Source organism: Ovis canadensis, chromosome 2 (genome assembly GCF_042477335.2).
Source record: "Ovis canadensis isolate MfBH-ARS-UI-01 breed Bighorn chromosome 2, ARS-UI_OviCan_v2, whole genome shotgun sequence".
In the NCBI taxonomy this organism is placed as follows: domain Eukaryota; kingdom Metazoa; phylum Chordata; class Mammalia; order Artiodactyla; family Bovidae; genus Ovis; species Ovis canadensis.
The window spans coordinates 253,587,794-253,615,677 of record NC_091246.1 but is presented as its reverse complement, the minus strand read 5'-3'; the positions used below and the strand labels follow the sequence as shown (position 1 = coordinate 253,615,677).

Below are 27,884 nucleotides of genomic sequence, written 5' to 3'. Positions count from 1 at the left end.
CTGGACCCACCAGACCCAAGACCGGAAGGGATGCTGGCTCGGGCAGGAAGTGTGGGATCTGGGGTTTCATGGGGCCGCTCTCCCCGGAGATGAACTGGGACTGGCCCAGTTCCTGGGCACATATGCGACCTCCCTGAGGCCAGCTCCTCGTGTTTAAACTGGGAGTGGTGATGCCTCCACCCAGGGGCTTTTCTACAGAACTGATGCTCAGCCCTTTATCCAGCTTCACTCTTTGGACGTCTCTCAGGCAAATTAGACTCCGACTAGACTCACGTGGTCCCCTCTCAGCTTCTCCTGGTTGCTTGTTTATTAAAGGACCCTGGCATTGCTGCTGCTGCTGCTGCTGCTGCTGCTGCTGCTGCTGCTGCTGCTAAGTCGCCTCAGTCGTGTCCCACTCTGTGCGACCCCATAGACGGCAGCCCACCAGGCTCCCCCGTCCCTGGGATTCTCCAGGCAAGAGTACTGGAGTGGGTTGCCATTTCCTTCTCCAATGCATGAAAGTGAAAAGTGAAAGTGAAGTCGCTCAGTCATGTCCAACTACTTGCGACCCCATGGACTGCAGCCCACCAGGCTCCTCTGCCCATGGGATTCTCCAGGCAAGAGTACTAGAGTGGGGTGCCTGGCATTGCTAGTGGCTGGAAATTAGGGAATTACCTGCATGCTTCTCCCTCCCTCTCTCTCCAGGTGCGATCAGACACCATGTTCCACGCCTAGCACCTCCTGAATCGATTCCAAGACTGTTCATCTCTCTCTATTTCCCTAGCTCACCCAAGCCACTGGCGTTTCTCATCTGACACCACTGCAATAGCTCCGAAACTAGTCTGCCCGTCCCCACACTAAACCTTCCTCTTTCTGTTCTCTGCTTGGCGGGGCCAAAAGTGCAGACTAACTGTGCCTCCATCGTCACACTCCTGTGACTTTCTCCAGTGACTGCCACTGTTCTTGGGGAAAAAGCCGAACTCTTTAACGTGACCCGGGCGATCACGGCCAGACCCCGCCTGCCCACCCTTCTGCGCCTTGAGTCGTGGCCGCTCTCCCCCGGGTCTCCCCCGTCGCTCTCTCCCTGGGTCTCCCCCGTCTCTTTAGTGACCCTCACCCCCTGCCTCCCAGGTCTTTTACGCTCTAGTTCCCTTTACCTGGAGCCCCTCCGTCCCCCTCCCCCGCCTGCCTCATCGGCCAAGCCCTGCCCTTCTTCTGGCCTCTGCGTTCACGTCCCTTCCTCAGAGAGCCGTTCCCGACGTTCCCCTGCAGCTTGCTCAGGCCCTCCCACTGTCCGTCCTAGGACTGCCCCTGATGCCTCATGAAATTCGTCACACGGGTTAAATTTCTACATTAGTTTTACTGGAGCAGTTGCTTTACGATGGCGTGTTAGTTTCTACTGCACGGCAAAGTGAATCAGCTGCGTGTACACATGGATCGTCTCCTTTTCATCACACAATTAAATGGGCTTCCCTGGCGGCTCAGACGGTAAAGGACCCACCTGCAATGCGGGAGACCCAGCTTTGATCCCCGGGTCGGGAAGATCCCTGGAGAAGGAAATGGTAACCCACTCCAGTATTCTTGCCTGGCAAATCCCATGGACAGAGGAGCCTGGCGGGCTACAGTCCATGGGGTCACAAAGTCCGTGGGGTCACTAATACAAATACGTGTTAATTAAACACACACTTAGGTGGTCAGTTCCAAGTCTGTCTGGAACACTAGAAAGTGAGGTCCGTGAGGGCAGACATCATGCCTGTCTTGCTTGCTGTTGTCTCTCTACCTGCCGTTGAGGGGAACATGTGGGCGCTCGGCACAGAATAGTTGGGTGCCTGGACAAACGGATGAGGGATGTTTGAACGGATGAGTCGATGGATAGTTGGGTGGACGGATGGATGAACTGGGGGGCGGATGGATGGATGGATGGATGACGGACGGACAGACAATCGGATGGATGCACTGGAGTTCTCATGAGATCCTGTATGGAAGTCCCCAGCACAGGCACAGAAAAGTCACTCGGGGTCTGTTAGGTTGGAAACACAAATCCCTGCCACGCTCCAGTGCAGGGATTCCCCCTCGCCTCCCAGGCTCACTTTCTGGAAGGCAGAGCCCCTGATGGGAGCCACGACCCACAGCCAGTCTGAGACAGGGGTGTGACGGAGGGCAATTGGGGTCCTCATCCTGTGCCAATCTCTGGGCCCGGGCTCTGCCAGGCAGTGATGCAGAGCCGGGGGCAGCAGACCCAGGGCTCCGGCAGAGCAGAGCTGTCAGCGGTCGCCGCCCACGCGGCGGGCAAGCCCCCGCCGGGGCCACCGAGCGCCAGATCCAGAGCTGAGCGCTGAGGAGTGGGGTCTCCCCCGCCGGGCCCGGCCCCTCGGTGCCTTCCAGAAGCCTCAGCTGCCCTCCTCCCGCTGCTCAGACACTGAGCTGGCCCCCCTCCTGCTCGGGGCTCCACGCAGACGCTCTTCATCAGTTGCCCTCTCTGACCTTGAACACCTGGGCAAGCAGTTCTCGAGACCTCGCGTGTGACGCTGCCCCTCCGTTCCACACGGGGGCGCTAGTCTAAGTCCGGGCCTCAGTCCGCCCTAGGATGCCAATCCCTCCAGGTTAGACCTTGACTTGACCTTGCGTCTTGCATCGCTGATGGAATAGCCAGTCTTTCAGTGTGAACCTGGACATGTTGCTTAACTTTTGTGCTTCAGTTTCCTCAGCTATTAAATAGGAATGTTAATAACGGTCCATAATACATGAACAGCACATAACAGCAACCGCGAGAGTTGTTTTAGGGGATTAAACGAGCTAATACGGGCGAAGCGCTTAGAACCACATCTGGTACATACAAGAGCTTTGTGTTGCCTACCACCATTCAACAGAGAGAGACCCAGCGCCAGCATGCGCCTAGGATGTTCCAGGTTCTGGCTCTAGGTTCACAGTTAACCTTAAAGGACAGAGCCCACTCCTGGTTCCACTTTGCAAAAGTGGCGACATCTCTCTCTGCTGCTCACTCTTGGTGTGACCTCGGGGGCGAGGGTTCACATAACCTCTCTGAGCCTTGGACGTCCTGTGAGTACAGGGCCTGCCCCTCTGTGTGCTGGGCATTAGAGATGGAGTGAGTAGAGGGCTTAGAACCAGTACATGCTCAATGGCGAGTGGTTAGTATTGTTCATTCCAGCTTTCTTCCCAGATCAGCACCCTCTACTCCGAGGTCTACAAGTCGAGAAAGAACTTCCCATCCTTTGCCAACACCATCATCTCACTCCTCAGCTCTGTCTTGGGAGGCAGGTGTCATGCATTTGATTTTACAGATTACAAGACAGAAGCACAGAGAAGTTAAGCAACCTGCCCAAGGTCACGGTGCTTCCAGGTGGCAGCTGAGATCTGTGGGATGGTACCACCCCACTCTTGGTACTCAGCCGCTCCTTACCTCCGAGAATCAGGACCACCAGATCCAAGAGACCTCAAAGCCAGGACAAAGCCTTGAACACCCAAAATTTCATTTGAAAAAGTGAATTCTCTTCTTTGCTCTTAAGTGTTGTCAAGAGCAGCATCTTCTCTCTGTGTGTGCCCCGATGACGTGTGTTCCTGGGACTGCTGGTCCTTTTCCTTCCCTCACCCAGCCTCTGGATGGGATGAATCCAGATGAGATACATCCTTACCCGGGTATCTCACAGAACAGCAGAGGATGGCTGTGTGATTGGGAGAAGCATAAACGCTGACATCACTGATGGTGATGAAATAGAAAATGCAGCTGCAGCAAGCACCGCCTAAGTAAGCATGTTCCACGTGTTATCTTGCCTTATCCTGGCGAAAGCCCATAGGAAAGGTGCTGTTACTATCCCCGATTTTAGTGGGGGGATAGAGGCACAGAGCAGTGGAGTGACTCATGTCACACAGCTAGTAGGCGGAGGAGCCGGGATTCAGCGCCCGGCTGGAGTCTGTGCCACCAGCATCACCAACCTGGGCATCCAGAGTGTTGAGGCAGGCACCTGTGGCGGGCCTGGAGTAGGCACGAGGAAAGCGACCCAGCACACGAAAGAACTTCCTCAGAGCCCGGTGACTGAGGCGTCGTGACTGTAGATAGCTCCTCCCAAACCAGGACCGTGGGTCACACCACACCCAGGCATCCGATGGCGTCTCCTTGGGCGAGTGTAGCTACTGTTCCATGACATTAGAGCGGGCGTTGCCCTTGGCCCCTCCTCCCGGACCCAGCTGGGCAGACAGCTGCATCTTTCTTCAGCCACACTTTCTCAGCACCACCACCACCAACACCTCCTCCTCACACGGGCGATCAGCAGAAGGAGCAGATGGTGGAAGCTCTGGTTTAGAGTGATGCGGTCACGAACATTCACCAGGCCACTGCTCACTTCTGCGGACTTGACTCTGCTGTTAAGGGTGTGTGTGTGCGTGTGTGTGTATGGGTGCGCGCTCATGTGTGTGTGTGTGCGTGTGTGTGTGTGTGTGTGTGGTTAAACAGGAGTGTTCCTGTTTCAGCCTTGTTGAGAATCCAGGATGCTTATTCCAGAATCTTAAACCCGGTGGGGCTTGGCGTGGGGACGCCTCCACACAGGTGGCTGTCACTCCAGCTCTTCACGGCAGGATCAGCTCTGAGCATCTGATGGTCCCCGCTCTGCCCCTCCCTTCCTCCTTCAGTTTCCCTGGTAAGCCCTTCCTCTCATGGGGCCTCACTCAGAAACCAGGGATCACAGGTCAAAGCCAGCAATAAACAAGTTCTGTTTGACTCACGCTGAGATTTTTCTTTTAATTAAAAAAAAAAAAGCTCAAAATTAAATCAATGACAAACATTTGAAAATCAGGTTTCACATACAAATCTTTAGTTTTGACTTCTCTTTTAAAAATGATGATGTGGCCCTTTTATTTTACCAGTTATTTCCAAATTATAGCAATTGACTCCCTTAGGTGGTAGCTAGATTTAAACCAAGGAAGGACCACTTTATTCCCCACAGTGCACACCACTCTCTGGGGCCTGAAGCTGTATCTATTGGTATTAGTTTTGTGGCCACAAGCCCTAAAAACTCAAAGTAAATGTGTCTTAAATTAATTAGAAGGGCTTTCCTGGTAGCTCAGCTGGTAAAGAATCTCCCTGCAATGCGGGAGACCCCAGTTTGATCCCTGGGTCAAGAAGATCCCCTGGAGAAGGGATAGGCCACCCACTCCAGTATTCTTGAGCTTTCCTTGTGGCTCAGCTGGTAGAGAATCTGCCTGCAATGCAGGAGACCTGGGTTTGATCCCTGGGTCGGGAAGATCCCCTGGAGACACTCCAGTATTCTTGGGCTTCCCTGGTGGCTCAGACAATAAAAAGCATGCTTGCAGTGCGGGAGACCAGACCCCCTGGGGGAAGGGAACAGCTACCCACTCCAGTATTCTTGCCTGGAGAATTCCACGGACAGAGGAGCCTGGCGGGTTACAGTCCGTGCGGTTGCAAAGAGTTGGGCGTGACTGAGTGTCTATGACAAATTAGTCAACAGTTTAGCCTTCTTTCTCCTGAGTCCCATGAGATGTCTCCAGAGCATATAGGATGCTCCATGGTATTAGGGACCCAAGATCCTTCACTTCTGACATTCTATTGCGTATGACCTCCTTCTTAAGTTTGCCTCAAAGTCTGAGAAGGCTGTTCTAGCTCCAGCCCTTGGGACTACATTCCAACCAGGAGGAAAGAAGAAGGATGCACCTCCTCCCCTAAGGCCCCTTCAGGAAGTTACACAGAACACCTTCACTCGCATCCCACTGGTCAGAATGTAGTCACATGGTCACATCTGCTGCAAGGGTGACTGGGAAACGTAGTCTTTATTTCAGGCAGCCATGCGTCCAGCCACCAGGGTTCCATTACTATGGAAAGAGAACAGCTGTTGAATGGCGGGACTTTCTTACCCAGTCCACAAGTAAGCCTGTGGAGAGGAGACCTCGTCTTCGACTTTGCCTCTGCGGTCCTGTTACTTCACTGGTAATGAGCATACCATTGTTCGTCTCATGGAGTCTCTCTGAGGAATTCACAAGGAGATGATTACCTTGTTAAGGCCTGTCTCCCCCAACTAGAGAGAACCCCAGCTCCATGAGGACGGTGATTTTGATTGACTTGGTCACAGCTGTACCTAGGGCAGGTGTGTCTGGCAGCACGTAGGGGAGGCCCTGACACGTAGTAGGGACTCAGTAAAAATGTACTGAATGAGTGAATGAGTCAACAGATGTGTCTTGAATGCCGTCTGAGTCGGAGGCACTGTGCTGGGTGTGAGACGGAGCTGGGAGCAAGATGCCTCCCAGCATTCACATCCCCGTGGCATCGAGCCCACAGCTGAACACACTAAGATAAATACCTATTACCTTGGATGAGATCTCGGTGCCAGCCAGAATCTGGGCGTTTTAATTTTGTTTTGACAAAGAGGCTGATGGGAGAGGCTGGCGTCTCCCGGCTGTGGGCGGCCCCGGGGCGCCCTGGCCTGACCTTCCCCCCTTCTCAGCTCCCACATGGTGCGGGACAGTAAAACATAATTGGCTTGCCCTACTTTTTAAGAGAATCCAGATTGAAGAATTGGGTTTTTTGGTGGGCTGACCTGTTTAAGAGCCTTAAGAGGAAGCTGGGAGTTTCAATTTTCCACTGCCAAAGCAAGGCTGTTTTTAGCTCAGCTTTGATGAAACAGCGGGAATCAGGTTCGGCCCTGGGTCACCCATCAGCTGATCTGGTTGGAAAAGGCCTCCTGAGGGCCCCCAGGCTCAGCTGCAGGTTTGCAGGAAAATGGGAGGTTTGTTTTATTCAAACAGAGTAATTGGTCCTGCTTTGAAGCAGCTCCGGGGCCATCATGAAGGAGACAGGGAGCGTTAGGCCACGCTCAGATGCTGGGCCCTCTTCACTGGTTCCTGGAGCCAGGCAGACCTGAGTCTCCACCTCAGCTCTTTCAGGCATTAGCTGTGTGACCTTAGACAAGTTGCTTGCCCCCTCTGGGCCGCAGTTTCATATTCTGTTCAACAAAGTTTGTCATTTCTATCTCCCTGGGCAATCGTAGGTACGAACGACAGAAGGTCCGTGAACTGCCGCGTCCATCGCGGACTTTGAAGCTGCCTCCCCTGACTCTGTCCCTGCAGGAAGCCAGGCTGATTGACAGCCACAGCTTGGGGGTGGGGGGCAGGCTGGCTCCAGCCCCAGCAGGTGAGGCTTCTCCGAGTCGCAGTGCTTTGGTGTGTCATCTGCTTCTCTAAGGTCAAGAAAGTTCTTTGAGCCTCTTTTCGGATCCTTTTGTCAGACTGTGGTTGAAGAGATTGGCCTCTGGGCCACTGCAGTCCCATATTAAAGGGACCCGTGTGAGGGATTCTTGCTGGAGTTTGCTTCCAGGAAAAAGTGGTCCCTACAGACGAGGTGATCTGACCTTGGTCACCAGAAGGTGCAGCCAGGCCATGAACCCAGCGACCTACGCTGCTGCCTGTAGCTGGCAGGAGGCCGGGAGAGGAGGTCGTTGCTCCAGAGCCTCGCCCTCTCCAGCCTGGGGAATGGGTTTCTATTCTGCCGCTGATTTTCTGTCCAGGGGCGCGGCCTTGCAGAAGCCCAGAACCCTGAAAGATAGCAAGCATCTGCATTCCAGACATCTGCTCTGGAGCCTGACTGCCGGGGTACAAGCCCCAGCTCCGCCATCCTTTGGCTGTGTGACCATCAACAAGGTCTAAACAACAGCCCTGTGCCTCAGTTTCCCCTTTCGTGAGCTGGGCTGATGATACTGGTACCCAGCTCGTGAGGTTGTTGTGAAGGCCAATCTTTACTGATGCGGAAACCCAGGCACGGATGTGAAGTGACTTGTCCCAGGTCCCTGGACTACAGCATGTTAAGGCTGGGAGCCTCTGACACACAGGAAGCTCCATTATTATCATTACTATCATTTTTCTTGTTTCAGAAGGCTTCTGTGAGGGCTGACAGAGGTCAGTTCCATGCACCTCCCACGGTGCTCTGCACACAGTGGGTGAACCATCGCCGTGCAGAGATGAGCAAGGCACACATTCCCGAGCCTCTCTCGGTCCAGTGGCCTGACTCTACCTTACACACAGTAGGGGCGCAGCCATGTTCATTGAGCATGATCAGAGTGATCCCTGATGCCAGGAAGGGCCTGGGTCCTTGGGACAGCCACGGTCCACACCCTCCCCCTCCTGCTGAAGGCAGGCTTGTTTCCAATGGGCTCAACGTCTTCCTGATGCCAGCTCTCACCCACTGCCAGGTACAGAGGAAAAGACGGAGATTCTAGTTAAAAAGCAAAGCACCCTTGGGGCTAGAAGGGAGGTAGCCAGCACAGCCCCACGGCCTCAGCCATTCTGCCTGGCTTCTAGTTGCCTCATCGCCTAGCTTTGGTCCAAGTTCTCTTTGGCCCGTCGCTGGCTTCTAGTTCCCTACCGCCCAGCATCCTTCTCCACAGGGCATACGCCTCACGCCATGTGCTTGCGGGGCCTGGGGTGGCAGCGTGGGGTGGAGACAAGGTGGAAGGACTGTCCTGAACCCTCGGGCACTCCCGCCCTTGCCCACCTCCTGGCCCAGACCCTGTGTTGAGCAGGCTGACCGTGAGGGGCTAAATGGATCAATCAGGATGTGGAGGAGAGAGCGGTTTCCATGGCAGCAGCAAGAGGCTAGAGAAGAGAGGCCAGGAGTGGAAGGGGAGGGGAGAGAGCGGGAGGGGTCGGAACGGGAGGAGCGGGGAGGAGGACTCCGCAGGCCAGAGGGACAGGAATGGGGTCAGCGGAGAGATGGGGAGCTGGGGCTGGGGTTCGGGGCCGAAGCTCAGGGCAGCAGCTGAGCAGGGTGAGAAGGGCCAGGATGGACGGCACGGTGACCCCCACCTTCCATCAGCCAGGCGTCAACAAGGCCGGAGCAGCAGGGACCAGCGATTCTAAGTGTCACCATCCCGCATCCCGGTTACTAACTTCCTGGGCTTCCCAGGCTAGGATCCCTCCATCCAGAAGGTTCCTTGGGAATTCACCTTTGGAAGATAAAATTTGGTTTCCCACGGGCTTTTTCCCACCTTGGAAACAGGTCAGCTCCCATTGGCCTACTGAGAAATACCAGCTGCCCTCTCTGGAGCACCCCTCTGGGCAGGAATGAGGGGGCTTCCATAGTGATCTTGTTCCAGCCTCAGAACAAAAGGCTCGCTATGGCGGTGATGCAGAAGCCGAGGACCAGCGAGGCAGGCAGGGGACCGGCCTGAGGACACGCAGCCCGCGGAGGACGAGCTGTGTTTGGATAAGCATCCCGCCGCCCCTGCACCTTCCTGTCCAGCGCACAGGGTCCCTTCTGGATGAAATGCTAGAACCGAGCAGGGTGCGGCTCAGGGGTGAGGCAGCGGGAGGCAAGCCACTTCCCTGGGAAAGTCAGCGGAGGGACAGGGTGGGGTCTCGTGGGTCCTCCCCCTCAGCATAGGGAGGGGCTGTCCCTCTGCAGCACTTGGACCCTAATTAATGCCTTAATGCTCACGGGAAGGAATTGCTCATCCAGAAATCTGGGCCAGGAGCAGGGCCCAAGGTGGGTCTGAGGTCCCTGGATGGGTAGGGGGTGGAGACCGAGGCGGGAGGGGCTGGGAAGGGCGCTCGCCCATTCTGGAACCTCTGCCCCGGCTCTCCTCTATCTTGCCTTCCAACAGCCGGGGCCTGCATTTGATCAGAAGCCACAGAGAGCTTCATCCCCACTGAGAGGTTTTATGACGGAAACCATTTTCAGGTTGGAAAGGGGGATGGAAACAGCGCTAATGGCTTTTTAAAGGTTCTGGGGGGAAAAGAAGAGTTCAGGCAGTTTCTGGAAAGAAGGAGAAAACACACAAAGAAAAAGGGAATAAAGCTCTCAGCGCTGAGGGAGGGGCTTCTGGGACTCTCCCTCCAACTCGAGACAGCCTGTTCACCTCTACCTGGGGCTGCTCAAGTGTCCCCAGGTGAGCCCACCACTTTCAGAATTGCCAGACCGTCGACTGGCTCCTCGGCCTGAGTGGCTATCTGGAAGCCGGGTCCCCCAGCTGTGGGCTTCCAGCCCTTTTGAGCAGTTCTGATGCGTCCTTCGCCGACTTGGCTCAGGGGCGAAGTTGGACCCACACTCTCCAGCTCTGTGTCGTAAAATAGCAGCAGATCTTTCCAGCTCTCTGAGACCCTGGCTCACAGAGCCTCCAGCCTGCAGCGATCAGAGCGGTAGCTCAGTGAAGACCTATTCTGTTCCCCCCACCCCCATGCGGTGGGGGCTCCGTAACCCCATCACCAACCTCAGACCGCCCTGCAGGGGGACCACCCTGCCCTCTCCAGCCGCGACCTGCTGCTCACTGCTGTCTGGACCGAGTCAAGCCACTCTCTCCAGTGCTCATCTCTTACATGGAAGGTGAGCGGCATCCTGATTCACCTGAAGCTGAAGGGTTCCTGGGACACGGGATCTTCAGTGCTAAAACCAGGAAAGTCTTAGACAAACCAGGACTTGCTAGCTGGTTAAGACCAAGTCTGGGAACTTCCATATGGTCCAGCGGCTAAGACTCCGTGCTCCCAGTGTGGAGGGCCCAGGTTCAATCCCTCGTCAGGGAACTAGCTCCCACATGCCGCAACTAAAGATTCCGAACAGCTCGAAGGGGCTGGAAGCTCTGCTGCTGTGAAGACAGAGGATCCCGTGTGCTGCACCAAAGACCCAGGGCAGCCAAATAAATTAATAAAAAAAAAAAAAAAAAGACCAGGCTGGACTAGGAGATCTGATTCTAAGGAGGGAAACTCCCAGGCTCATCGACGTTCCACCTGTGCCCGTAGGGCAGATCCATTCACTGAGGGGAAAGCTCCTCTACCAGCCTCTCTGCCTGGCGTGCCCCCGACAGCTGCACACCTGTCCCGGGGAATGTCTCCCCAGTCTGCCCCTGGAAAGGGCTTACCGGAGGAGAAAATCCAGGATTTGGTCCAAAGGAGGTGGAGGAACGTTCCTGACTCACTGGGTCACAGGCAGCTTCCCCAAGAGGGCATTAACCAGGGGAGACTCAGGTCCTACCCCTTCAGGTGAGTTTAGCCAAGGTCACGCCAAATGGGATGACACCCTTTGCCCTGGGCCCATGTCTAGGCTCTGGGTCCCACCCTCTCGGCTGACCTTGAGGGGTAGACTCACCTCCAGGAGGCAGACTGAGATTCAGCATGAGCTCGGTGTAAAATGAGAGTGTTGGAGGCCACCTGGCCAGCTTCGTGGCAGCCCCTGGTGGTTTCAAGGACCCATGCAGAGCTGCAAAATCCATCCATCTCAAGCAAATTCCGTTCAACCATACCGTCAATGCCTTCCAGGCTCCAGGTTCTGTAGGTTTGGTGAAGCCAATGAAGGGGGACTCCCCAGCGTGTCTAGTGGGTGAGGGCAAGTTTAAACAGATGGATGGATGCAATGCAGAGGGAGGAGGGCTGAGGACCTGAGACCTACCTGGAGCTTTTTAGAAACTCCTAAGCCCCGGCCCAGAAACCTACTCGAATCTTCATTTGAACCAGATCCCCAGGGGATTCTCCAGCACATTCAGGTTGGAGCCTAGTACCCCAGGACCTTCTCAGGGTCTCCTGTAGAGGATCCCATCCCAACAAAGTTAGACATGATGAGGGCGGCTGGGTGGGGGGCTGGGGAGGCAGCTGGGGCTGGCCCAGCAGGTGCACTCCGGGGCCACTGGACCGAACCGACAGATCTGGGCTGTCCGTGGGCTCCCACCAGGCTCTGTAAACTGCACAGGTGTGCGGGAGGGTCACGTGCCTCGACCCGCACACCACCCTTTATCGGAGAGCAGTGTCTCCTTAGCAAGCAGCCCAGCAGCATGCAAGGCCGCCAGGCCTCGGGGGCCGTCTCTATTGTCTATGCCTCAGAGCCCTGCAGAGATGAGCTGCATCCTGAAATTGTGCCTTAGGGTCACAGGGCCGGGACACTTAAACTTGGGGAGGGAGCAGGTGCTGGAGGGAGGGAGAAGCAAGGTCTGGGCCTCGGGGAGTGTGCAGCCAATCAGAGAAGCATGGCAGGCACAGGAACAGTGAAACTTCGTTGCTTTCTGCTGGAGATCTTCCCAGCAAGCATCATGGACAGCTGCGCAGGCACCCACCTAATAGGATTGTGGGGGGCGTGCTTAACCTACTTGTAAGAACGAACTATGTCCAGGCTCCTTAGAAGCTCCGTTTCTATGCAATCAATGGTTATACAAATGAAAGGCTCTCTCATCTCTTCATTAAAGCAGCGCCTCAAAGGACCAATCGCTACCTGAATCTTTTCCATTAGCCTGGAATGAGGTACTGTCTACATGCACGAAGACCCCTGCGTGACCACATGCTTTTGAAACAGGGTAGACTGTCAGAGTCCGGTTCCGACAAGCCTTCTTATCCCGCTGCTGAATTTTGGCAAAAGATGTGAGGCCGCACGCCCCTTTCTTCCCTCCATCCCACCGTCCCCTCCTCCTCTCTGGGTCCAGGGCCTGATCAAGGAGGCTCCCACGGTCAGACGGGGTTTGGGCTCGATCATCCAGTGGCTGGAAGCCACGGGGAGGTTTTAAATCGAGAGAGCCAGAGCCTCACTGTGATAAGGCCACTCTGGCAGCAGGGAGGGGACTCGGGCAGGGCAGAGTGAGATGGCAAGAATGAGGACGGAAGTGGAGCGGGTCCAGGCCGAGCAGAATCCGCAGGGTGGAGGGAAGGTGCTGACCGCGGGTCACCTGTCCTGCGAGCGCCCGTCCCCTGAAAGAAGACGAGAAGAAAAGGGAAATGTCACCCACATTTTCTTCATAGGGAAGTCCTGCAGCACCCCCCACTTCCCTGGCCTTTTTATCCATGCGGCCACACAATGCCAACAGGGCTTGCTATTTCGGCTTAGAGCAGCATCTTAAAAGTAGAAATAAGGTAATGTAGAAGGAGCCGCTTCTAAAGGGAGCGCCCCAGGTAGAGTGTGCAGAGGCAGAAAGCCATAAAAGGCCCAGAGGCCCTCATACCGTCTCTGTGAAAGCAGGCAGGCTGCGCCCTCACGTTAAAGCGCGCCCAGCCGCACCTCCCTGGAGACAGCCGGGAGAGGTGGGAGCGCGCTCACACGGAGGCCTGTCCACGGAGGCTCACAGCAGCTGTATTTGTCGTGGCCAGAGAGCGGCCCAGGCACGCATCAACAGGTCAGCGGATAGATCGGAGGGGGTGTATCTGCCACGGAGGCCGCTCGGTCTTGAAAAGGGACAGGCTAGTGATAAAGGCAGCATGCGGAATCTCGGGAATGACCAGTGAAAGAGACCCAACAGGAAGCAGTGCATGTTCTACGGTTCAATTTATATGAATCCCTGGAGAGCGTGAGCCTGGCGCACAGTGGCAGAGAGTGGACCAGTGGTTGCCTGGGGTTAGGGGCAGAGCAGGCTCACAAGGAAGCGTTGGGGCGATACGTTTACTATCTTGACTGTGGCAGTGGCTTCGGTGGTGTGTATACATGGCATGGTGTGTGTGCTCAATCACTTCAGTCGTATCCGACTCTTTGCGACCCCGTGGACTGTAGCCCACCAAACTCCTCTGTCCATGGGATTCTCCAGGCAAGAACACTGCAGTGGGTTGCCATTTCCTTCTCCAGGGGATATTCCTGACCCAGGGGGCTGAACCCTGGTCTCCTACGTTGCAGGCAGATTCTTAACCATCTGAACCACCGGGGATGTTCAATACTTTATTGTAAGATAGACTTTGGGTTAGTTGGTTTTGACCAAAGGTAGGCTAATGATAGTGTCCTAAGCACATTTAAGACAAGGCTAAGCTATGATATCCAGTGGGTTAGGTGTACTAAATGCATTTTTAGCTTGATATTTCCAACTTTTAATGGGTTTACCAGGATGTGACCTCATTGTAAGTCGAGGAAGATCTCTATTGCTCTGTCTCCTTCCATGCTGTGCACTCAACACTGCAAACACAGTAGACGCTTAAGAGTTTATTTCAAAATTTTAATCCATTAATGGCGTAGGGGAAGATCTGACAAGTGCCAGGCTCTTCTCTAAGCGCATATGCATTTCATTAATTTAGGTTTCAGGTCTCAGCAAAAGTCACTTACTGGGTCATCTGATTCACCAACAATACGGGAAGAGTAACTCTGAATTCTGCAGCCTGTTTCCTCAAAGCCCCACCCTCTGCTCCCAAGTCCATGATCTCCAGTCTGGGAGAATCTAGAACTCTTCCCAGCGGAGAGACAAAGTTAGGAAAGGAAGGATGATCGGAGGTTGTAAAGTCACGGAGTGTGGAGAATGTGACTACAGAGGGCTCTGCAATTAAGGGGCCGCTGAAAGGTGGGAGAAGGGAATTTGGGAAAATAAAAGACCATCCCATTTCTCCTGGCAGGGAGGAAGCAGATGGCTCTTATTACCTGGAGAGGCGAGGCTCAGAATAGAAAGCACACTGAAGAACAGCAGAGGCAAATTCCAGTCCCCAGGAGCTCAAATTAATTTGCTGGGGAAGGAAGATCCGAGAAGCAGTGTGGGGAGGGACTGGAGCTTCCAAAGACCTCTCTTGGGTCTTGGCATCCATCAGACTTGGTTTTGAATCATAGCACCCACCTACTCCCTCTGTGACCTCTTCACAGTCCCTCTTCTCTGGATGCCTCAGTTTCCTCGTCTGTACAATGGGGACAATATTATTGCTATATAATACATACAAGAGCTGGGTTTAGACACTGCATTATAACAGGGTGGTGTCAAGGATCCAAGGAGATATGGTATCACAATGCCGCTCACTGTAGACCTCTGTAAATATCAGCTCCTCCCAAAGGCTACAATGTCATAAGGCAGGTCATTTATGAGCTGGAGAAACCAAAGCTCGCAGAAGCCAAAGAACTTTATCCAGCTTCATGCAGCTAGTCAGGTGCAGAGCCCAGACCAGAACCGAGGGCGCCTAGCTCCTGGCTCTGGTAACTTCTGCCACCCTCATTCACACAGTGGCTATTCCTGGAGAACCTGCCACGTGGCCAGGCTCACCTTTAAGGAGCTTATCTGCTTCCCTGGGAAGGGAGACGAATGGGTACCGATGTAGCAGGCTATGGATAGGGCAGGTGCTTCAGGCAGACACAGCCCTGGGGAGGTGCAGAGGGGGACTCCGTCTGTACCAGGCATGGGCAGTCAGGGCAGCCTGCCTGGCAGAAGCAGCACCTGAATGTGAAGCCTAAGGGCCACTGGGTACCTAGTAATTCTGGTCTGTTGGGCTCTCAAGCCACATCAGCTCTGAGTTAAGCCCTTGAATTATCCCACATAATCTTCTCAACTGTCTGACGGAGAGGGGTCATGAACAGGGAAAGCGAGACTCGACTGCCAGGCTTTGAAAGACGGCTGGAGGCTTGTCGTGGGAACAAGAAAGGAAGAGTGGCCCAAGCTGGGGAACAGGCTGGACAAAGAGCCGCAGATGCAGGAAGACGTCCTTGGCGTCTCTGTGCTCCCGCCCAGGCCCCGAGCCCTAAGCTCAGCGTGGGGCGTGGTGCACAGACGGTGTGAATACCCGTGCTCAACATGGATTGCCTGCTGCCCTGGCCCTGGACCTACGGTAGCCCCAGTAGCCAGGCTGCGCCCGACCTCACCTGAGCCCCGGGTGGTCGTGGGGACAGCCAGTGGGGCCCTGGCTTTCAAACACACAGTTACTCGCCCTTCAGAACCACTCTCGGTGTTAGTAAACTCCAGCTGCTAAAGTGTATTACCCTGAACTCGCCAGAAACCTTTGCTGTTATTAATGGTTTATTGATTGCAGCCCACGGCTGATGAGAGTAGGTCTCCTCACCCCCAGGCCCCTCGGGGCCCTGCTATCTGCGGAAGGCCTTCTAGCCAGCATGCAGATCAATGCCGCTCAAATCTGGAGAAAAAGGGGGTCTCCCGGCCACTTAACCCACTTTAGGACAGTAACATTGACGGCACAGGCTCAGAGGAGGCGCTGAGAAGAGGCGGATTGGTCCAGATCACGGCTGAGTGGGAGCTGCTGAATCTGCAGGCGGCAACGCCCGTCTGCCTTCGCGCGGGGGAGGGGATGGCGGGACAGCATGGTTTGCAGCAGAGAGAGACTCACACCTCGGCTTTCTGGAAGGTCTCGCCGTGCGCTCGCTTTGCAGCTGTTGTCTGAGAGCCGACCACGATGCCAAGCACGGGGCAAGGCCCTGGGACACACTGGCAAGCCAGCTGGACACAGACCTGGCCTTCGTGGATTCTTACTGTGTGTGGTGGGGGAGGAGGCTGTTTGTGAGTCATTGATGGAAGTCAGTGAGTTACAATGGAGACAAGGACTGCTAAGGAGGAGTGTCCAGAGGCCTGCTCTAAGAGTTAGCTGTTGCTACACAACCAGCAGCCCCAAGTCGGGATGGTTTACTGTACCAGCCATGCATTCTTGCTCAGGAGGCCAAGGGTTGGCCAGGTTTATTCCCGAGAGTGGCCTTGCCTGGACCAACTGAGGAAGTGGGGCCTCCCTCCACTTACTCTCAGCCTCCATCGAGGCTTGTCCTCAGGACAGAGGCAGAGGATGGAGAGAGAGGGGGGTAGGTGGAGAGGGAGAGACAGAGACCATTCTTTTGAAACTTAAACTTGGAATTTGCACGCCATCACTTTCACCACTATTAGTTGAAGCAAGTCATAGGGCCAAGAATGGGGAAATGGATTCCTCCTCTAGGTAGGAGGACTTCCCTGGTGGCTCAGGTGCAAGTAAAGAATCCACCTGCAATGTGGGAGACCTGGGTTCCATCCCTGGGTTGGGAAGATCCCCTGGAGGAGGGCATGGCAGCCCACTCCAGTCAGTATTCTTGCCTGGAGAATCCCATGGACAGAGGAGCCTGGTGGGCTTCAGTGAAGAAGACTCCACTTCTAGGTGGGAAGAGCTACGAAGGCATTTTGCAAGATACAGGGAGGCTGTTAATCCCGGCTGTCAAAGTAATCAATGCTCCATGGCCACCTAGTCCCGGTGGTCATGTTCTAAGTAACTGTGTAACTTGAGGGTTGTAGCCGGAGGAAGAAGACGCAGCATTCGCAGGGAAACAGACTGTTGCAATCAAAAGTGCTAACTCAGAAAAGAAACTTGGCTTAACGCACCGTGAGTGTTACCAATAATGGATCCTGGATGGGATTTTTTAAATGGAAAAGAGGCATTAGTGGAAAAACTGGTGCAATTTGGGTAGAGTCTGGAGTTGAATAAATAATGACGAATTAATGTCGGTTCTTAGTCTGACAACTGTACTGTGATCGTGTGAGAGTTAACAAAGGCGGACACGTGAGGGGTGTTAGGGGACTCTGTTCTCTGGGCAACCTTTCTGTAAATCTAAAATAATTCCAAAATCGAAAGTCTGTTTTTAAAAAAGGAGCTTGGCACATGGGAGGAATGGAAGCAACGCTGCTGTCACTGGAGGAAGGGGGGGCTGAGGTGTGGCGGGAACCAACTCTGCTGAGCCTTGTTGGCCCAGATAAGAATCCTGCTCTTCCGCTGCGGAGCAGAAAGAAGCCTTTGAAGGGCTTTAGGTAGGGGACCGCCATTAATCCATTTGCATTTGAAAAGATCTGGGTTCTACCTGGAGAAGGATCAAGAGGGAGGGTAGCATGGCAGAGAAGCTGGTTGACTGCTCCTCCTGTATTCCAGGTGAGAGACTTGTTGACTGTGGAGACACAGGGAAGAGAATGCTTTAGGAAGCGTCTAAGAGGTAGACCAGCCAGGACTTGGTCGCTGACTGTGTCTGGGGGAGCAGAGAAACGGGAGATTCCAAGGATGGTGCCTGGAGTATCACTTGGTGGAAGGCAGGGGAGCTAGGGGGACTCGGCAGAAGGAACATCCAAGGATGCAGAAATAGTCCCCAGGCAAGAAGCTGCCGCCTCCATGAAGCGCCAGCCAGACGTCCCCAGCGCGGTCTGCTTCACGACCTGTGTGCGCCGTGGCTGCCCCAGCGCGACCCCCCCCCGTGTCCCGGTCACAGCAACGCGCCTGCTGTGTGGCCGCTGCCTGTGTGCTCCCACCCGTGTGTCAACCGGGCCCTTATTACTTTGTTCCATCGCTTGGGTAGCTGCCAGCTCCACGTGTCCCTGGAGGCTGCGTCTTCACAGAGATGTCACCTGTGCACCTGTCACCTGCGCCTCGAGTTGCCTCTGTAACAGGCACCCATGAGCATCAGCCAAACGTGTCACTCCAGGTGACTGTCACTCCGCAGCCCTGCCCGGCGGAGAGGCTTTTTATTTGTTTCCAGGCTAGCTGAGTTACAAACAGAGGAAACAGTTCCCAGAGGAAAACAGTTCCCCGCTGTTTCCACTGCCACCACGCTCTTTTCTTCCGAGACGGGAGACAGCACCTTCCCCACCGAGTTTCCCTGATGAAAAGCTCCCCATTCTTGAAGTCCTGTCATGACAAGTCGGTAGACCAGGTTTCAGCCTCCGTGTATTCTGTGGAAATGAAGATGTTTGCTTATGCTAAAGTGAGCTGGGCGGCGGGCAGCCAGGAGCCATGGTTAGATGGGTTGGCTTCCTTTGTGAGACCCCTGGATGGGGAGAGGGGCTGGGAGCCCAGGGGTGTGTGTGTGTGTGTGTGTGGGCACAGAGGTGCGGCTGGGGGACCGTGAGTCATAGGCAAAGGGGCTGGAAGACAAAGGTGGGTGTGGGGACAGCTGAAGAGAGAGGGGAAAGGCGTGGCCCCGAGGCGCGACTGCTCTGAAGTCGCAGGTGTAAGAGAGGCGGGCTGAGCGGAGAGCCACCTGAGTTGGCGCGGGGCTGGGTCCACCTGAGTTGGCGCGGGGCTGGGTCGACCTCAGTTGGCGCAGGGCTGGGTGTGAAGGCGGAACTGAAGGACACACCTTGGTGCCAGCAGGGCTGGGACAGGCGTGCGGGCCTCGGAGCCTCCGCCCGCCCTTAGCCACCGCCCTCTCCCCCGCCAGGCCTCTGGTAGGACCGCAGGGCTGGCATTATGGGTAGGGCCCTGTGCTTGGCGCTTCCTGGGGTTCCCTGAGCGTCGGCTTCTTCTTGGAGCTTTCTGCGGCTGCATGAGAACCCCCAAGACGCGAGCGCAGAGACCTTCCTTCTATCGCGGCCAGAACAGGCCCCTTGTTGGGCGCTCCATGAGGCCCAGAGAAGCCGGAACTCCTCGAGGATGCACGGGTTTCCCCGTCGCGGCTGCATAGTGTCTGAGCTCCAGGTCAAAGCTCCTCCCCTTCCGAGCGTCCAGATCTCACTTGCCAGAAACCTCTCTCCCCGACAGGCATCACAGCATCTGGGAACCATGGGCAGCAGTCCCCTGACCACCTTAATGTGGTGTTCCTGCTTCCAGAGGTCTTGAGGTCACATCGTCACATGGAACTTCACTGCAGGCCACCCCTTCACCCGCCAGAGCCTAGGGCGCAGGGCCTGGGTGCGGTCGGTGTTCCAGGAAGTCGCTCCCGCTCCCAGCACGGCGCGTGGGTGCGCGCTGGTGGGACCAGGAGCGTTGCTGAGAGAATGCGGGACGGTGGGGCTCTGGGGGTTGGTCTCCTAGCTGCTGTGACTTCCGGCCCCGGACGATGGGTCCCCATTCTGCTCCTCTGTGCCCCCCACAGGCTGCCCGAGGTCCGCGTCTCAGACAACGGCCCCTACGAGTGCCACGTGGGCATCTACGACCGCGCCACAAGGGAGAAGGTGGTCCTGGCTTCGGGCAACATCTTCCTGAACGTCATGGGTGAGTGCGGGGCTGTGGGCCCTGGTGTCACCGTGCGTGCCCGTGCGCCTGTGCCCGTGTGCGTACCCAGGCACGCAGAGGGGCTGGCCCGGAAACCACTGGCCCAGACGCCCGCCGTACTGGCAAGAGACCCTCTTCTCACCTCGGCTTGCCCTTGAGAGCAGGAGGCCAGCCGTGCCCAGGATTGACCTGTGGCCTCTCAGGAACCCCTTCTTCCAGCACTGACACCCGGGCCTCAGGGAGGGGGGCTCAGCCTCACCCCTGGAGCCCTGTGGACTTGCGCTTTGGTGGGCGAGAATTTTACCGGGGGCCCCCATGCACCCGGACTCGGAGCTTTGAAGAGGCTCTGATACATTGATTAGGATGAAAGAGGACCCGAAAGGGCTCTGGGACTTCCCGGGAGGCAGCAGCCTGCAGTGGCCTCTGGGCCTCAGTTTCCCCATCTGTAAGATGGGAGTGAGACGCACGCCAAGTGGGACATTCATGGACTTCCCAGCTCCAGGCTCTGTGACCTGCTGAGGTCACAGGGAGGAGACGCTGAGCTGTGTGGACACCTTTTCCAGGTGGAAGCCAGGAGCCATGTTCTTGGAAACCCTGTGAGCAGTGCGGGTGGACCCTCCCCAGGGGGATGAGACTCCAGGAGCCTCTGGGGCAGGGGAGGGGGTTGAGACAGCATCTCAGGGAGGCTGCACACTCTCTGCAGAGAGAACGGCCCCTCCGTGTGCTTCCTGAGGCCTTTCCCAGAACACAGACATGTCGGAGGACAAGTTAGAAAGCGTGCTAGACTGGATGTCAGTGCAGCTGGGTTTCCACCCTGCGTCTGTGCCTCCATCTCTCCATCTCTAAAATGGGGACAAGCATACTAGTGCCTGTCTCTGGTTGGTGTGCCCCCATACCAGCCTCGGTTTCCCAGCTTATAAGACATAGCTTTTCCCAAGTGATCTCAGAGGCCCCTGCTGGCACTTGTGGTCTTACCAGGCACACTCTTGAGTTCTGGGTCAGCCCTGCAGCCAGGATTCCAGGCATGTGGTCTTGACTCCAGACTGTGTTCCCTGCTCTCCTTATCCGATGATATATGTCAGGGAAACAAAGCTTGCTGTTCTCGGGCCAGCAGTGAAAGCACAGAGGCCCCGTGGAAAGTCACTGCTTCTGGGGAAATGGAAAACCTCCAAAGGCCTGGCCTCCAGAGGGACACGGGATCCCGCAGAGCGGCAGGCTGCATGTTCTGGCTTCCGGGGGTCGGGCCGTGCTGGGAGGGGCTACGCCAGGGACGACTCCCCTCTTGCCGTCCTCCACCCAGGGAACAGCTCCTGCGCACTTCAGCAAGAAGCGTTCTCAGCGTCTGGCCCTGAGCTGGTCACATCCAGGGAGCCAGTGGGGGACGAAACTCTTCGTCCCATCGAGGGGCTCCCAGTCTGACAAGGGCCAGGTTCTCAACTGCTTACTCATCAGATATTTGTTGGGAACCTAGTCTGTGCCAGGTAATGGCCACAGGCTTCCAGTAGGAAGCATCCTTGTCCTTGGGGAATGTGAATCTGTGCACGCTGTTTAGGCGCTAAGTCGTTGCACGAGACGAGTCAAAAGCATAAGCATAGACAGGTGAGTGGGATGACCCTGGGCTCATTCCCAGTCGCTCAGCGTCTGACCCTTTAAACCCCCTGGACTGTAGCCACCAGGCCCCTCCGTCCACGGGGTTTCCCAGGCAAGAGTCCCAGAGTGGGTTGTCATTTCCTTCTCCTGGGGAGCTTCCCGACCCAGGGATCAAACATGTGTCTCCCGCACTGCAGGCATATTCTTTACCACTGAGCCACAGGGGACACGAGATGACTGTGGACAGTGGTGAATATTGAGAAGAAAATCACATAGGGCTATGGGACCAAGAGTCACTACCAGTGGAGTGGCTAGTTTAGAAGGGGGCTCGGGGAAGGCTCCTGGGGGTCACGCACTTAGGTGCTTCCCAGACCTTGCGTCACTCAGACCTCACAGTCAACCCGAGGGGGGGACTCACTACCCCGATTTTGCAGACAGGTATGGATAGTCATAAGAGAGCTAGCAACTTGCTTGAAGGCACACAGCAAGGATCATGAAGCCTTCCTGTGAGATCAGGCCACTTTGTGCTGGGGTCGGAACCCAGGCCTCTTGACTCCCAGGCCAGCTGGGTTGCACAGATGGAGGCAGTGTAGACGGTCCAGCTGAGGCAGTGTAGACAGATGGAGGCAGTGTAGACAGTCCGGCTGAGGCAGTGTAGACGGTCCAGGAGGCACATGGTCTCACCAGCTCACTGAAGGATCCTGAGCCGGTTCCTGCCCCCATGGGCTTGGTGCCCTTCTTCACAGTGAGGAAGTGGAGGGAGGTAGCCCTACGCCTCCCCCCCAGCTCCCGCAGAGGCAGAGAGGTCTCGGGGCCCGGCCTGGGGTGCCCAGCTGGCCCGGTGGTGTGCTCCCAGCAGGCCCTGGGGCGGGGGCTCTGAGCCTCTGGGCCCCTCCCAGGGCAGGTGGCAGTCAAAGCAGGGATGGGCAGACAGCTCGTGGGACCCCAGTTACCGAGCAGGAGGCTGAGCTCCAGGAGGGACCAGAGAGGGGCAGGCAAGAGACGCCACCCTCCCCAGAGCCCCAGGAAGGCTCTGACCCCTGGACGTTCAGGGCATCCCAGGTGGGGCTCGCCCTGGAATAGCCGCCTCCCCCGTCCCGGTCAGGCCTCTGACTGTCCTCGTGCTCAGAGACCACCATGCTTGTCACCAGTCTCTCCAGCCCCGTTACCCCGAAGGGTCAGGTTCACCGGTGCCTGCCGTGCCCACAGGACTGGAAACCTTGTCCCACCCTGGCACATGCCTGACAGTGGGGGACCCTCCTGCTTCATGCGCGTTTTCTTACGGAGCCCTAGGGACAGCCCTGGGGGCCGGGAGATGTTGTGACCCCTGCTATAAGAGGAGACCCAGGCTTAGGGAGGGGAAATGATTCATCTAGGGTTGTAACAGCCATCTGAGGCCAAAGCCCACGGTCTAAACTAGCGGTTCTCAAACTTGAATGAACGTCAGAAGCGCCTGGAAGGCTTATGAAGATACAGCCCCTGATTCAGCAGACCTGGGTAGAGCCTGGGAATCTGCATTTCTTACAGGCTCCCTGATGATGTAGGTCCCAGGACCACATTCTAGGACCGCCGGCCTAAACCTCTAGGTCTTCCAGAAATACTCACCCTGTAATATCTCTGCTGGTATCATTATCTCTACACGTGTCAGCAGCTACTCTTATTTATAGGCAAATATATTTCTCCTTCCGCCTTCTGACTCTCACCTCCCCCCAGACACGGGAGAATGCCGCATCCCTTCCACATACATAATAAGGACACGTGGGTTTTGATCTGAATCCCAGATCCACCAGGTGACCTCAGATTCATTAGCCTCCCTGGGCCTCAGTCTCTCCATCTGTAAAATGGGGGTAAGGATGCCTCCTTCCTAGGGTGATTGTGAGGTTTAAATCAGAAAAGGTTTGCAAACACCTAGCCCAGCATGCAGAGAAGGCGATGGCACCCAACTCCAGTACTCTTGCCTGGAAAATTCCATGGACGGAGGAGCCTGGTGGGCTTCAGTCCATGGGGTCGCAGAGTCGGGCACGACTGAAGCGACTCAGCAGCAGCAGCAGCAGCAGCAGCAGCAGCAGCAGCGGCCCAGCATGAGGTGGCCAGGAGGCTCAGTAGGTCTGATCTCACTGTCTTCATGCACACCGTCTGGGCCTGCCTGCTCTCAGGCATGGATGTGGCTGCTTCCTCCTGGCCCCTGCTTTCAGCCCTGGCACAGAGAAGTCTCGTCCACCATTTCTTATTCCAAGGAGCCTTAAGCCAGTCTGAGAAGTGAACGCTCACAGCTTTGTACACCGTGGTCCTTGGAAAGGGGGTCCAGATCCTGGGAATCAGGGTGGCCCCACTCTGTCTATCCATTCTCCTGTAGGCCTGCCCATCCTGGGAGGAGCCAGGAGACTTCCCAACTTTGAAAAGGACATCCACATCTCACCCTTGACCAGTTTGTCCCAGTTCCATGGTACTTCCAGTGGAGCCTTTCACCTGATTCTCGCAACAGTCCCTAAGGGACAGGGTTGCTAGTATCCCCGATTCCCAGTCTAGACGACTGAGGCTCAGGGAAAGACCCCACTGGTGGCTGCCCCAGCCCCGGAGCAGCTCGGCTTCTGAGGCTCACCAAGGTCCAGACTGGTGAGGGAAAGGCTGGAGAGACCGGGGCGCTGAGTACAGGGATGTTTCCTGCGTGTCATCTCCCGTGACCCAGCGGCCGCCTCAGCCCACGAGGCAGAGCCTGCATCGTGGGCCCAGGTGCGGAGAAGCAAGTGGCTTGCTCGGCCAGGACTGCGAGCATTAAATGGCCTAATCCAGAGTGTAGAAGGTTCTGGGCCCCGACGCAGTCTGAGTGTTCCGTAAACAGCACCTCTCTGCCAGCTGCTGTATATAAAAGAGACAGACGACAGCCCTCCCACTGCAGAGCGCAGGGAGCTAGGTTCAGTATCTTGCAACAAACCATCACGGAGAAGAGCATGAAATAGGATACGTACATATGCGGCCATGAGCATACCCGTGTGTATCTGTATCCACAAGAGTGGCTGTAGGTACATGCGTAACTGATGCGCTTCGCCGCACACCAGAAATTAACACAACGTGATGGTTTGTAAATCAAACCATTCCTTGGTTCGGTCCAGAGGCTAGGTCCCCGTGCTTTCACTGCCAAGGGCCTGGGTTCAGTCCCTAGTTGAGGAACTACGATCCCATAAGCTGTGCAGTGTGCCCAATAATAATAATTTCTTAAAGAACCGTGCGTGCGGGTGTGTGTATTAGTCGCCCAGTCTGTCAGACTGTTTGCGATCTCATGGACTGGAGCCCACCAGGGTCCTCTGTCCGTGAAATTCTCCAGGCAAGAGTCCTGCAGTGGATTGCCATTTCCCTCCCAGGGGCTTCTGTAGAGGAAATGAGAATTAGACGCCTCAAGTCCAAGGGAGCCCCCGCCGCCAGACTCTCTCAGTGTAAATCGACTATACTTCAATATACATAAATACATAAATACATAAAAATAGTATCTGTCACCATAACCAGTGTCCGTATCAGTTAAAAATCAGGCACAGCTAGAAAGGTCTAAATTTTGTGTCCCCTCCTCCTGCACGACTCTCTTCTTTAACAGGCAGGCTTCAGAAATTAAAGTCGACTCACTGTTTTGACCTGCCCGTGGCATGATGGAGAAAGAGCCCAATCTGTCTCACGCACACACACAGTGACCTCCGAGCGAGTGGAGGTCATTGGAAGCTGGGGTCTCCTTTGGGCCACCAGGGACCCCAAGGGCCGTGGCAGCCAACAGCAGGGCAAGACAGCTCCTGCCCCGTTTGGGGGACCGTGGCGGGGGCACCGAGGAGCTGGGGAGTGCCCACCCCCGCCCGCACGAGCCTCACAAGCCCAGAGCGGGTCCACAGCAGAGGCGGGCGTCCTGGTCTGCCACTACCAAGACAGCATCCGTCTGGAGCATTCTAACGCGCTGTTTCCAGAGGCCTCGGGGTGGAGATCAAAATGCAAGTGCGGCTGTAATTTCACGCTTATAACATCCCTGCTCTGTGGTGGGGAAAGACATTTGGGAGCCCCGTGGGTGACACCGAGGGTTCGCGCCGCACACAGCCATTAAAATGTTTTTATCCAAGCCGCAGATAAATTGTAAGCCAATTTGAAAGTTGCGTGCTGGGCCCCAGGAACGCATTATACACAGTCACGGAAGGCTCGCCGAGGCTCTTCTTGGGGGTGTAGGTCACACGGGGGAGCGTGTTCAGCCTGGGATGTTACAATCAATTAAATGTTGAAGGGCCCAGACACCCCCACCCGCCGAAGTGGAAGAGGCTGTTCTTCTGATTCTGCCGCAAGACAGAGGCACAGGGCTTCCAGGCCACCCTCCCCGGGCAGAGCTGCCTCCAAGGGCCTTGAACCCAGAGCCAGGAATCAAGGCCCCTAGCAGGCAAGCCCTTTGTGCCCTCCCCTGTGTGCTGAGTATTCGAGCTACGGTTCATCACGTGACTCCCACGAGTGCCTCTCCGAGTAGGTGTTGTCATCCTCATTCTACGGATGAGGAAAGGGAGGCTCTGGGAGGCTAAGGGGCTCATCCACGTGAGTGCCAGAGCTGAGGCTCCCCCGCAGGTCTGCCTGAGACCAGAGCTGAGGTTCCTAACAGCGTCTCTGAGCCACCGACCTTGGCACAAAGACTGTTGGTGATGCAAGCACCGAGTGAGCTCAGGGGGTGGCAGGGGAGGGAGTGCAGAATGAAGAGGGGGGACCCTTGGGAGCCTGCGCCCCAGCTGGGAGCACCTCGCACTCAGAACACAGTGGGGCTCTCGTTCGTTCAGGGGCCTGCAGGAGTCGGGGGGGAGAGCAAGTCCATCATCGCCCCCCACTCTGCCTGCTTCTCCATTCCTGCACCCAAGCCCCCAAAGCCATTCTCCCATCCACTACTACCCAGGGCCCCTCACTACTCAGGCCCTCTGAATGGAGCACTGGACTTGGAGTCCAGCCGACCTGGGTCCAAATCCAGGTCAGTGTCCACACGTGACATGGACAGTCCAGTATTGAACTTCCTGTCTGGTAAGCACAATGCCAGAATATCTTCTTTTGTTCAAATATATTCAGTCACTCAGTCATGTCCAACTCTTTGCGATCCCATGGACTGCAGCACGCCAGCCTCCCTGTCCATCATCAACTCCCAGAGTTTACCCAAACTCATGTCCTTTGAGTTGGGGATGCCATCCAGCCATCTCATCCTCTGGCATCTCCTTCTCCTCCTGCCCTCAATCTTTCCCAGCATCAGGGTCTTTTCAAATGAGTCAGCTCTTCACATAAGGTGGCCAGAGTATTGGAGTTTCAGCTTCATATTCAGGACTGATCTCCTTTAGGATGGACTGGTTGGATCTCCTTGCAGTTCAAGGGACTCTCAAGAGTCTTCTCCAACACCGCAGTTCAAAAGCATCATTCTTCAGTGCTCAGCTTTCTTCACAGTCCAACTCTCATATCCATACATGACCACTGGAAAAATCATAGCTTTGATTAGACGGACCCTTGTTGGCAAAGTAATGTCTCTGCTTTTTAATATTCTCTCTAGGTTGGTCATAGCTTTCCTTCCAAGGAGTAAGCGTCTTAATTTCATGGCTGCAGTCACCATCTGCAGTGATTTTGGACCTAAGACAATAAAGTCTGACACTGTTTCCACTGTTTCCCCATCTATTTCCCATGAAGTGATGGGACCAGATGCCATGATCTTCATTTTCCGAATGTTGAGTTTTAAGCCAATCTTTTCACTCTCCTCTTTCACTTTCATCAAGAGGCTCTTAAGTTCCTCTTCACTTTCTGCCATAAGGGTGGTGTCATCTGCATGTCTGAGGTTATTGATATTTCTCCTGGCAATCTTGATTCCAGCTTGTGCATCTTCCAGCCCAGCGTTTCTCATGATGTACTCTGCATATAAGTTAAATAAGCAGGGTGACAATATACAGCCTTGACGGACTCCTTTTCCTATTTGGAACCAGTCTGTTGTTCCATGTCCAGTTCTAACTGTTGCTTCCTGACCTGCATATAGGTTTCTCAAGAGGCAGGTCAGGTGGTCTGGTATTCCCATCTCTTTCAGAATTTTCCACACTTTGTTGTGATCCACACAGTCAAAGGCTTTGGCATAGTCAATAAAGCAGAAATAGATGTTTTTCTGGAACTCTCTTGCTTTTTCCATGATCCAATGGATGTTGGCAATTTGATCTCTGGTTGCTCTGCCTTTTCTAAATCCAGCTTGAACATCTGGAAGTTCACGGTTCATGCATTGCTGAAGCCTGGCTTGGAGAATTTTGAGCATTACTTTGCTAGCGTGTGAGATGAGTGCAACTGTGCGGTAGTTTGAGCATTCTTTGGCATTGCCTTTCTTTGGCATTGGAATGACAACTGACCATTTCCAGTCCTGGTATATTAGAAGGTGATGTGGCTGTCCATACAGACAGACATTTTAAATATCAATTATTCATTCCTTCATTCATTTACTAAATATTTATTGACACCGGATACATTCCAGGCGCTATCGGTTGTATGGGAACTCAGCTTCGGCAGTTGGACAGACAAAATTCCAAGTCCTCCGGGAACAGACGGTGCGGGGAGGGGAGCAGACAGGAGCAAGTAGACAGCCGGGGCTGCGACGTGTGAGAGGGCAGCCAAGCGAAGCAGAGGGAAGCGGGGCTGTTGTGAACAGTGAACAGCAAGGCCTCCGAGAAGCTGCGGAGATGCCCCTC

The 27,884-nt window shown here is 55.3% G+C and overlaps 1 protein-coding gene across 2 annotated transcripts in view; it reads left to right on the top strand.

Moving 5' to 3' along the window:
• Positions 1-27,884, top strand: part of IGSF21 (immunoglobin superfamily member 21) — a 273,463-nt gene that overhangs the window by 210,172 nt on the left and 35,407 nt on the right. For both annotated transcript variants that reach the window (XM_069575137.1, XM_069575136.1), the window contains exon 4: positions 19,469-19,587. In XM_069575137.1, the coding sequence (XP_069431238.1) occupies positions 19,469-19,587 (119 nt within the window). The remainder of the gene's footprint in view (positions 1-19,468; positions 19,588-27,884) is intronic.